The sequence below is a fragment of the Physeter macrocephalus genome, chromosome 5 (genome assembly GCF_002837175.3).
Source record: "Physeter macrocephalus isolate SW-GA chromosome 5, ASM283717v5, whole genome shotgun sequence".
Classification (NCBI taxonomy): Eukaryota; Metazoa; Chordata; class Mammalia; order Artiodactyla; family Physeteridae; genus Physeter; species Physeter macrocephalus.
Genome location: NC_041218.1, coordinates 28,445,277 through 28,457,689, shown reverse-complemented (window position 1 = coordinate 28,457,689; position 12,413 = coordinate 28,445,277). Strand labels below are relative to the sequence as shown.

The window sequence follows — 12,413 nt, the reverse complement described above, 5'->3', positions numbered from 1 at the left end:
CACACACACATCCGGTGAGTAAGACTTCTATACTTTCATCTTGTTTGACAGGCCTAGGTTCGGGGTAACATACACCTCCCTCCGGCTGCATTAAGCCACTTCTGATGCATACACACCATCAATTAATTACTAACCCAACCAAGTATCTGTACATCCAGTTACTTTGTTACTCTTGCAAAGATATTTCCCTGCCTCAGAAAACGTCAGACACACTGCATCTCTACATTTTTAATTTGTACTAGTCTAATACACCTTTGTATGTTGTTCTTCAGCTGAGAGATGTAGAATAGCTTCAAGGTGGAAGAAATCCATGCACCAAATGACTCTAAAAGTCCTCAAGAAAAAAGGGAACTCTCTTAACATCTACTGGCCACTCACTGAAGCAGTTAATGACACTGTGTGAAAACTGGTGCCCACAGGAAGTCCACAGAGAATTCCTGATGACTCACAAACTAAAATCAGAAGAAAGAGAAAGGTGGTATTGTAGTATTATCTCCCCGGGAAGAAAAGAATTCAATTTATCCTCATGAAATTAGTTACTGGCCTTATTATAAAGTTTAGTGAACAGAATGGCACAAGATAGCAATTTACTATTGAAATCCTGATTAAAAAGGATAAATTAGACATGTGCAGCCAGAGATAGCTACACTCAGCTATATCAATCACTGCCAGAAGATTTTTCTAAACAGCTTACTTCTCCCTCAAAAGATGTGAATAATTTCCAATTCTGTTTATCTCTCAAAACCAGGTTGTGGAATCAGTTTTTAAATTGCAAAATAGAATTGACAATGCTTTCAAGGAAGGTGGCAAACTCACAGCCATCCTATCATACCAGTGAGCTTCTTAAAATGGGAAAGCCATTAAAAATGTCTTTTAAAAGGCATCAGACTCTTCAAACTTACCTCATAGTAACTCCGAACTGCATTGCAAAATGCTTCATCGGCTACAATCTGGGTTTCCCCATTGAGGAAGGCCTGGAACCGTTCTTTCAGTAACTGCAATTGCTGCTTGTTAAGCTGCAAGAAAAAGAGGGAATCAGATCAAAAACTAGCCAATCCATGAAACATAATGACTTCTAAAAGTTACATTTGCTACTTGTCTCTAAGATTTGATACCTAGAATTAACTTATGGGTCATTTAAAAAATGTAAGTCACTGCCCCACCTACTCTGTGATACCTGATATTGCAATGGAATCCAAATTTCTGCCCCAAACAGAATTCCCGTGATTACTACACTCTAATCCCTTTGTAGAGACAGGAAAAAAAAAAGTCTCAAATTCGAATGAGAAACTAACTGCCAGCTGTCCTGAATAGAGAGACCAGAAGGGACAAGTACTCTTGGAGGTGAGTGGACAACCATCAGCTTTGGACAAAAGGTGGCAGGAAAGACAGAGGAAGCCAGAGAAAGAATCCTCTGGAAAAGACATCTGTTGTAGGCCAAAGGCTTGGATTCCATGAATAAACACACCTCAGTGCCTGAGCTGAGATAAAGGAATGATAAGGAGGAGAACAGAGAGGCGATGGGGGCAGTGAGTGCATCTGTAGGCAGGCTAGGGGAAGGCCGTGACTCAGGGAGTGGGGTGGAAGTTCACAACCAGATGTGTTCACCCTGGGTCTACCCATCACAGTTACGGAGGGTGGGTTAGACATGAACCATGACTTACTAACCATGTCCTCTAGTTATCAACTACAAGAAGAGGCAGCTACTTCATTTGTAGGGCTCACTACAAAATGAGAAAGAGGAGCTCCTTGTTGAAAAAATTAATTTCAATACAGCAGCAGAAGAGCATTAAACCAAGCATGGGGCCCTTCTAAGCAGGAGCCCCATGTGGCTGCACAGGCTCATCCCCACAAAGCCAGCACCGACTACAGACGCATCCACTTCACTACAGGCAGGGTGCATTAGGTCAAGCAGAAGCATATTTTTTTAATGCTTAACTGGAGACAGAGCGTAGTCTTGCAGATAAAACAACAAATCCTGAGATACATAAGGAACAGGAAGGAGTGATCTTTCCATTTCAGTCATCCTCATCAGACTGTTAAAGAACTCTGCCCAGTTCTGGATTCTACAGGGAGATGTGAAGCATTTGGAGGCATGCTGAGGATAAAATGATTAAAGGATTAGAAAGACTAAACACACTGGTATGATTTGGCTTCCAAAAGAAGGCTGATGTGAAGTAAGTTTAAAACTGTTCAAAAGGCTTACTAAAATGCCATTCAAATATGAGACAAGCTCTTTCAAAACACGGGTTTTATTTAGGAGTCTAATAAACAAGACAGCCTGTAAAGAAACTGCTGCTGGTAGTAACAGACTGATAAAGAAGTGTCCTATCGTGCCGCAGTGTAAAAAACCCCTTGCCCCGAGCAGTGGAGAGAGAAGACCATTCCATTTCTTTAGTAAGGTTATCTTCCTCATTTTAGGGAAAGCTAAACCAAGCTGAAAAGCAGGAATGTCACCACTATATTACACTCACCATTTCTATAATATGAAGAGAATGAAAGCAGGAACCTTTTGTGTATGTGTACTAGCAAGGCAAATTAAGCCCATGCCTTTAGCTCTCTAAACGTGGTTCACAAAAGGGACCAGATGGAAGTAGGAAAGCAATTGCTGAGAATGAAATGGCTGAGAGCACTCCAGTTGCCAAGCCCTGGGAACCGCCAAGAAGGGCTTCAACTTGCAAACCAACTGTCGAGGTAAAATAATGTAAATGGAAATGTACACGGGGGAATGACAATGACCTGGAGGGGACCTTAATGATTTGTCCCAACTCCCTCATTCGATAAATAAAAATTGTTCAAAAACTAGAACCTAGGGATATCTTCCTTCAATTTTTTTCTTTCAGAATTTTGTTCTTTAAGAACTCCTCTAAATCTCTGCAATTTCTAGTTTGCCAGTGTTTAAGTTCAGCCATTGTGGCAGTGAGTTATGTTTTGGTGATTATGGTGTAGAAAATTCATGCATATGAATCAAGAGAAGGAGATGTACACAAACCGTCTTCTTGGAAACTCTAACAATGGTGGTGTAGTTCACAAAACATGCCAGAGGCACCTGGCTAAGTATCAGGCTTCAACTTTTTTATGAATAAAAATCACTGCAGTTACATTTAAGACATAAAATGACAGCCATATCATAACGATATACAAACAGTCAATAAATGGATACTCTATTAATACAGAGAAAAGGTCTACAATTCTAAATAAAAGAGATAGGAAGGAAAAAAGGCAATTTAAAATCTAGCAGTGGGAAAGCAGTCAGAAAGAATTTCCTAAAAGCTATTGGCATTATCAAAATAAACGATGCTATACATCAACAGATAGAGACCAATGTAATAGACCCAAGAAATAGATCTAAATACAACCAGAAGTATACTATACAATACCTTTATTGCACCTCAAATCAGTAGTAAAAGATGGTTTCTCCAATCAATGATGTTAGAATAACTGGGTAGCCATGGAGAAAAATATTAAATTGGACCATAACACATGGTTACAGCCCAAATGAATTAAAACTTCTAATGTAAAAAAGACCAAACTGTAAAGGTACTAGAAGAAATGGGAGAATTCCTTTAAACACGGGCATGAGAAAGATCTTTTTAAGCATGAATCAACATCTACAGGTCATAAATTTAGCTGCCTAAACATTAAAAATAAATTTAGTATTGTAGTCATCATTTTGCAATATATGTGTATCAAATCATCACATTATACTCCTTAAACTTATACAATGTTATGTCAATTATATCCTTTTTAAAATAAATAAATAAATAAATTTAGCATGGCAAAACATACCATAAATAAAATCATTGGAAAAAAAAGACTTACCAGAAAAAAACAAAACAAAACTTGCAACTCATACCCTCAAGAGCTAGTTTTCAAACATACAGATCCTAGAAATTGACAAGTCTAACCTATAAGCCAGCAGAAAGACAGACAACATGGATGCACTCAGAGAAATGACTCAAGCTATGAAAACATGCCTAACTTACTTTACATTTTTCTTTTCCGAATTAAGTCTACCTGACAGCAGAAGGCTCCTGGGAAGATGGTGGAGCAGGAAGCACCAGAAATCTGTCTCCCACCCTAGACAACAACTGCATCCGCAGTATGCATCTGATGTAAATATTTTGGAACTCTGGAGTATATTTAAAGGCTTGCAACATGAAAGGGAAGGCTTGACTGGAAACTGCAGTTAACTCTAATCAATTTCAGCTCTGCACAGTAGCACTTTCCACCCCTCAAGCCCCACATTAGCAAAAAACAAAACAAAATGCTGACCACCTAACTTTTCATAAATAAAGGAGTAAATAATACTACATCCAAACAGTGGTAATACTATTAGCTTTATAAAAAAGTATGACAAAGTTCTCTTATGTACTGATGTGAAAATATCCTCAAAATATCTTGGGGAAGGAAACAGTATAGAACAGTATTTACAATAAGCCACCACTTCCACAGAAAAGGGACAAAAATCAGAACATGTATTTGCTTCCATATACAGACAAACTATGGAAGAAGGATGGCCTTGGACACTGGACAGATGGAAAATAAGGAAGAAAAAGATCTTTCAACCTATATCACTTTATTCATTTTAAGTTTTAAATCACAGGACCCTTCTTATATACTCATATTTTAATTTACATTTAAATTAAGCTTTAATAGCCACTTTACACATTTTTAAACTCAAAACAATTATGACTCATTGCAGATAGTTTAAATCTGATCATCCTGCAGAAAGACTGAACAAACCAATTGCCTTTTTAAAATTTCTCCTTTCAGGTAATAAAATTTGAACGTGACTGTATATCCACCACCACCACCCCCCCCTTTTTTTTTTTTTTTAAACATTTCCAGGTTGAGGATTTCAAAGAAACAGGAAGAGTCAGAAAAGAGCCATAACAATCATGCTGCTCAACATTCTAATCAATGCATTAATCTTTACAAAATCCATACCAAGTGGTCTCTCGGTCTCCATCTGAGCCTATTAAAACTAAAATACACACAGACATACACAACCTACCTTTATACCTTGCAATGAAGTCTACTTTAATTTTAGACAACTATGAAGGATTGAAACCTGCTTCCTTATGCCTTCCATAAATCCTAGTTCTATACTACCTAAGACCAAACAAACTAAACGTTACTTTGCTTCTTCAACCATAGCAATTCAGGAAGTTGGAGACAAGTACTAGATTATTTGAGTCTTCTCTTTTCTAGAATAAACTTTACCAGTTCCCCCAGCATCCTAAGAGTACTCTCCAGGTTGCCCATAAATAAAGCATTACATAGTTAAATATTTACATAAAACTAAATATAAGAAAGTACTTTGAAAGCTATAACATCATGAAACTCATTACAACAGCCATGTCCCTTCCAAAATATACTCAACAGACTGATGATGATTCTCCTAGGATCATGTGGCCAACACAGAGACAAGTTGGAGGGCCACTTCTCACATTCTAAGTACTCTATGTCTATTAATTCAAACTAAAAACAAATCAACTCTTCTTGGCAGTCACATCAACTGACTCACATCGTGCTTATGATCAACAAAAATTCTAAAACATTCTTACATGTGCTTCATTGAGCCATGTTTCCATCCTGGCTAGATTTATTTGGTCCATTGTTCCAGTTGATTCATTTTTTTCTTTAGAATTCTGATTCCTTCACCCTATGACCAAAGAACCCTCCTAGTTTTGTTATACCACCAACATAATAATGTACTAGCCATATTCTTCATCCAGATCATTAAAAAAATATTTATCAATTCAGGATTAAGCAAGAGGGAAACCTGTCATATGCGTACTTCCTGTCTGACACAACCAATTAACATTTTGGAGGGCAGTTGGTTTTATTAATCAGCCTATATTTTAGTTTTGCCCATATACTGTCTTCACCCTAGTATATTTACTAATGAATGAATAAAATATTTTTCAAGTTGATTCATTTTTTTCTTTAGAATTCTGATTCCTTCACCCTATGACCAAAGAACCCTCCTAGTTTTGTTATACCACCAACATAATAATGTACTAGCCATATTCTTCATCCAGATCATTAAAAAAATATTTATCAATTCAGGATTAAGCAAGAGGGAAACCTGTCATATGCATACCTCCTGTCTGACACAACCTATTAACATTTTGGAGGGCAGTTGGTTTTATTAATCAGCCTATATTTTAGTTTTGCCCATATACTGTCTTCACCCTAGTATATTTACTAATGAATGAATAAAATATTTTTCAAAAGTAAAAAAAAAAACGACCATCAGAAATTATCTAATGGGATTTTAAGAAGAGCTTTTTATATGAAACCAAATTGCAAAAACTTAACTAGAACATAAATATCCTTGCAAACATCTAAATACAACCAAGAGATTTACCTTATAAAAAGAACACTTCAATTACTGACAGTAAAAGCTGTTTCATAAATCTTGGCTGGCAGTGATAAATTTATCCATAATAATAGGGGCCTCAGAAAAAATACTTAATTTCTTGAATTCAGAGATGTCTTATGCAACCTAGAGTGTTTTTTTGTTTTTTGGGGGGGGGGGGTTTGTCCCTGTTCAAATTATATCGTAGCCTTTTCATTCTAAGTCATGATCAGCTGAAGCCTTATGCCTGGATCTTGACTGCAGCAGGAGACCACCCATTATGCTACTCAGGAACCTGGCAACCACTGCTGTGCAGAGCCTGCCTTGCCCTGCAGCCCCGTCATGAGTCTGAACACTCATGATGGGGCTGCATGACCTCCTGCTAAGTGAAGGAGGCCAAGGTCAGACTCTATAGCACAGTGGCAGGTGACCAGCGGGTACGTACCTCCTCCGGGAGGGTGGGTGTCAGGGTGTGCACATACCTTAAAGAAAGTAGAAAGACAAGCACTTCTCAAGGAGATAAAAGGATTTATTCCAGGCACAGGTGGTCTCTGAAATGCACAAAGGCATAGCTTTAACACCCGTTAATGAGATATAGCAAAAAACATTAGCAGGAAAAGAGTATAGGATAGGTATTATTTTCTTTTTCCCTTCCTATGGACACTCTACCAGAAAGATCTGCATAAAACCACTGGGGCAAAATCATCAGAGCCTTGCTGAAACAGACCTCCCCAAACTGCATGTCAGAACAGAACAACAAAGAGCCTCTGGCCCATTTCACACGTTATAATACCCTGTGGGAGTCACTGCTATTAACGATTTCCTATCCAAATAATTTCTCACCCTCTTCTACAGCTGCAGATACTTGGGACAGTGAATATGCCCATCTAAGACTACAAACACCAGCCTCACTTGACAGTGGACATGGTCAAGTGACTAAGTTAAAGCCAACAAGATGTAGGCAAAAGTATATGTGACTTGTAGGAAACCATAAACAGTAGCTGAAGCAAGCACTTTTTGCCTTTTTCTCTTTCCTCTCTCCCCACTGGCTGGAATTTGATGTGCTAGCTGGGAATATCAGCTTGGCCCATGAAGATGGTGAAGCAACAAAAGGAGAGCCTGAGACTCTCCCAAATGTGAAGCAGCCATTACAACCCTGGACTGCCACCTCCCAACTTCCTTTATGTGACAGAGAGGTAAACATCTATAGGTACAGATCACTCTCTGGTGGGGGGCGGGGCAGGGCTTGGGTTCACTGGTCATATGTGACTGACCCAAATCCTAACTGATAGAAATCCCAATGAGATACCCCATCAGGGAGAAAATGCCACAGCACTACCATCCCTGGCTAGTAGGTTTATCTCAATTTACTCTAAAACAAAATCTTCTTTCCATATGTTATCTTATATGAAAAACTCCTTATCCAGTGAACTCGCCCCAATGAACAGTGAACACCAGATTCTAAGTGCCTGAGGTAGACTAAAAATGAAGTTAGTTTGACAGACTGAGTTCTATTGTCCCACAGCATTGAAAAGGGGAAATTTGAGAAAGCCCCAGCTTTGCAAATACTGCTTTAACATATTTTATAATAAAAGGTATACTAAATGATGAGTACAGAGCAGAAAAATCCCACTGCATTGTGGACAAATGGGTCCCAGGCTAGGCTTGCCCAGCTGCTAAGTATGACTTCTATCCACACTCTCACTGACCTCCTAGTTGAATTCAAGCCTCAGCAAAATTACAAATCATTACAGGGGACTGGCCTGGGGGAGGGGAGCTGCTGGTGAACACTGAAAATAAGGAAATTAAATCCATGATTTATGAATTTCCATGCTGCATTGTACTGAGCACACTTCATGCATGTCTCATTAAATCTCCCTAAATCTTCTAGAAAGTTCGTCCTCATTTCACAAATGAGAAAGTTAAGCATCTCACCTAACTTCACATCTAGGAAGTCACAAGGGCAGAATCTCAACCAGTATCCTGATCTAAAGCCTATATTCTTTCCAACCTCCATATTATTCTGTTTCCCTCACAGCCATGCTTTTTTTCTTCAATAAGAGGTGTATAATTCCTGCATGTATTTGCTTATTTAAGTCACCCCACTACAATGAAACTAACTTTAGGATAAGAACTTGATTGTACCTCACAGCACTAAGCTCATACTAAAATAGTGCCTCAAACCACTAAAATGGATGAGAAAACAGCCTATCATGGATATCTTTACTCATTTCATTATTTAACAAGGTTACATATGACTAACAGGGCATTAGAGTAAGAGCACAGGCTCCTCCGGTTTCAGACTATTGTCTGTATCCAGGATCCTCCACAATTTGTAGGGTCTTCCATGGGTCATTAACCTCAAGTTGTTCACCTAGACAACAAGGAGAGTAATAATGCACATTCAGTAGGGTTGTTGTTAGAAGCACATGGTGGGGACTCTCCTGGCAGTCCAATGTTTGAAATTTCACCTTCCATTGCAGGGGGTGAGGGTTCAATGCCTGGCTGGGGAGCTAAGATCCCACATGCCTCAGGGCCAAAAAGACAAAACACAGAAGCAACACACAAAGGCTTGAACGTGAATGTTCATAGCAACTTGACTCATAATAGCCCCAAACTGGAAACAACCCAATGCCCAAGAACACATCAATGGATAAACAAACTGTGGTAAACTCATGGCATGAAATACTATTCAGTAATAAAAGGAATGAACATACTTGCAACAATACTTGCAACATGGATGAATCTAAAAACATGCTCAGCAAAAAAGCAAGAAACTAAAATTATATTACTGTATGATTCCATTTCTATAAAACTACAGGAACTGCAAATTTATTCTAGAGTGACTGAAAGCAAATTAGTGGTTGCTAGGAATGGGCAAGTGGGAGACACCGACTGAAAAGAACCCCCAAAGGAACCTTTGAAGTGAAGCCAATGTTCTATATCTTGTTGTGGTGTTAGTTAAAAGGGAGTATGAATTTGTCAAAATTCATCAAATTATGTACTTTTAAAGAGTACATTTTATAAAATTATGCCTCAGTAAAGTCAATTAAAAAATAGACATAGAAAAAAGAAGTTGTCCCAGTTCAGTGACTTGTCGGTGACCACCAAAAGCTGGAAACCCAAATGTTCATCAAGTGAATGGACAAACTGTATAGCCATATGATGGAATACAACTTGGCAGTAAAAAGGAAATCAACTATTGCTACATAAAATAACATGGATAAATCTCAAAAGAGTCATGCTGAAAGAAAAAAGCCAGACATAAAAATAGTGTATACTGTATGACTCCATTTATATAAAACTAATTTACAGTGACAAAGCAAATCACTGGTGGCTTGGGTAGGGGGCCTGGGGTGGAAAAGGAGAATTACAAAAGGGGCACTAGGAAACTTTGGGGTAATATCAATAGATGTGTTCTATCTTAATTGTGGTAATGGTCTCATGGATGTATACATGTCAAATTTATCAACCTGTTCACTTTAACAGTTGTACAGTGTATCATATGTCAATTATATCTCTAAGGCTGTTTTTAAAATCATGACACAACACTACATCTGTATTAGAACAGCTCAAAGAAATGAAAAAACTGACAATATAAGTGCTGGTAAGAATGTGAGCAACTGGAACCATTCCTGTGTCATGTGAAAATAACCCCGCAAATGAAACCTGTACTTCTTGATAAACTGTTACTTGACATCTCTGTATTCCTAAAAGGTATAAATATTTGTAGGCTCTCAATGTCAAGTCAGTGGAAGAGCTCTGGTACTTCTTGGTCTCATATGTGTGGTGGAAAAATTAACAGCTATGACTGCCAGATTTATTGACAAATAATAAATTTATGAATTTTATTATTAAAAAAAGTCTTAAAAAGAAACACATGGTGATGTTATTTCAACAACTAAAGAAGCAGCAGACCAAGCTGAATCTTAACATGGATGCAGGCACAAGCCTCTCGGATAGCCTCATCCACCAGAGGGCACAGAGCAGAAGCAAGAAAAACTACAACCCTGCAGCCTGTGGAACAAAAACCACATTCACAGAAAGACAGACAAGATGAAAAGGCAGAGGGCTATGTACCAGATGAAGGAAGAAGATAAAACCCCAGAAAAACAACTAAATGAAATGGAGGTAGTCAACCTTCCAGAAAAAGAATTCAGAATAACGATAGTGAAGATGATCCAGGAACTTGGAAAAAGAATGGAGTCAAAGATCAAGAACATGCAAGAAATGTTTAACAAAGACCCAGAAGAATTAAAGAACAAAGACCTAGAAGAATTAAAGAACAAACAAAGATGAACAACACAATAACTAAAATGAAAAATATACTAGAAGGAATCAAGAGCACAATAACTGAGGCAGAAGAATGGATAAGTGAGCTGGAAGACAGAATGGTGGAATTCACTGTTACGGAACAGAAGAAAGAAAAAAGAAAGAAGAGAAATGAAGACAGCCTAAGAGACCCTGAGACAACATTAAACACAACAACATTCACATTATAGAAGTCCCAGAAGGAGAAGAGAGAGAGAAAGGGCCAGAGAAAATATGTGAAAAGATTATAGTCGAAAACTTCCCTAACATGCGAAATGAAAGAGCCACCCAACCCCAGGAAGCGCAGAGAGTCCCAGGCAGGATAAAACCAAGGAGAAACACACCGAGACACATACCAATCAAACTGACAAAAACTAAAGATGAAAAAAAATTACTGAAACCAACATGGGAAAAACGAGAAATAACATACAAGGGAACTCCCATAAGGTTAAAAGCTGATTTCTCAGCAGAAACTCTACAAGCCAGAAGGGAGTGGCACGATAAATTTAAACTGATGAAAGGGAAGAACCTACAACCAAGATTACTCTACCTGGCAAGGATCTCATTCAGATTCGACAGAGAAATCAAAAGCTTTACACAAAAGCAAAAGCTAAAAGAATTCGGCACCACCAAACCAGCTCTGCAACAAATGCTAAAGGAACTTCGCTAAGTGGGAAACACGAGAAGAAAAGACCTACAAAAACAAACCCATAACAATTAAGAAAATGGTACTCGGAGCATACATATCAATAATTACCTTAAATGTGAATGGGTGAAATGCTCCAACAAAAGACACAGGCTTGCTGAATGGATACAAAAACAAGACCCATATATATATATATGCTGTCTACAAGAGACCCACTTCCGACCTAGGGACACAGACAGGCTGAAAGTGAGTGGATGGAAAAAGATATTCCATGCAAATAGAAATCAAAAGAAAGTTGGAGTAGCAATACTCATATCAGATAAAGTAGACTTTAAAATAAAGAATGTTACAAGAGACAAGGAAGGACACTACACAATGATCAAGGGATCAATCCAAGAAGAGGATATAACAATTATAAGTATATATGCACTCGACATAGGAGCACCTCAAAACATAAGGCAACTGCTAGCAGCTATAAAAGAGGAAATCGACAGTAACACAATAACAGTGGGGGACTTTAACACCTCACTTACACCAATGGACAGATCATCCAGACAGAAAATTAATAAGGAAACAGAAGCTTTAAATGACACAACAGACCAGACAGATTTAATTGAAATTTATAGAACATTCCATCCAAATACAGCAGATTACACTTTCTTCTCAAGTGCACAGAGCATTCTCCAGGACAGATCATATCTTGGGTCACAAATCAAGCCTCAGAAAATTTAAGAAAATTGAAATCATATCAAGCATCTTTTCTGACCACAACACTCTGAGATTAGAAACCAATTACAGGGGAAAAAAACGTAAAAAACACAGACACACGGAGGCTAAACAATACGTTAGTAAATAACCGAGATATCACTGAAGAACTCAGAGGAAACCAAAAATTACCTACAGACAAATGACAATGAAAACACAACAATCCAAAACCTATGGGATGCAGCAAAAGTAGTTCTAAGGGGGAATTTTATAGCAATACAATCAAGAAACAACACAAAACTCAAATAAACAAACTAACTTTACACCTAAAGGAACTAGAGAAAGAAGAACAAACAAAACCCAAAGTCAGTAGAAGGAAAGAAA

The 12,413-nt window shown here is 38.0% G+C and overlaps 2 protein-coding genes across 17 annotated transcripts in view; both read right to left on the bottom strand.

Annotated features, from left to right (window-relative positions):
• The window catches only part of RNF148 (ring finger protein 148), a 31,854-nt gene extending 30,900 nt beyond the window's left edge, over positions 1 to 954 (bottom strand). Inside the window, exon 1 of one of the 2 annotated variants that reach the window (XM_007130531.3) lies at positions 903 to 954. The gene's annotated coding sequence lies outside the window, so the exon portion shown is untranslated. The remainder of the gene's footprint in view (positions 1 to 902) is intronic. The other variant, XM_028489824.1, reaches the window with a different exon arrangement.
• Positions 1 to 12,413, bottom strand: part of CADPS2 (calcium dependent secretion activator 2) — a 552,734-nt gene that overhangs the window by 406,765 nt on the left and 133,556 nt on the right. For 14 of the 15 annotated variants that reach the window (XM_028489806.2, XM_055084855.1, XM_028489809.2 and 11 more), the window contains exon 2: positions 903 to 1,016. In XM_028489806.2, the coding sequence (XP_028345607.1) occupies positions 903 to 1,016 (114 nt within the window). Of the gene's footprint in view, positions 1 to 902; positions 1,017 to 1,939; positions 2,011 to 12,413 lie in introns of those variants that run through there. The other variant, XM_055084863.1, reaches the window with a different exon arrangement.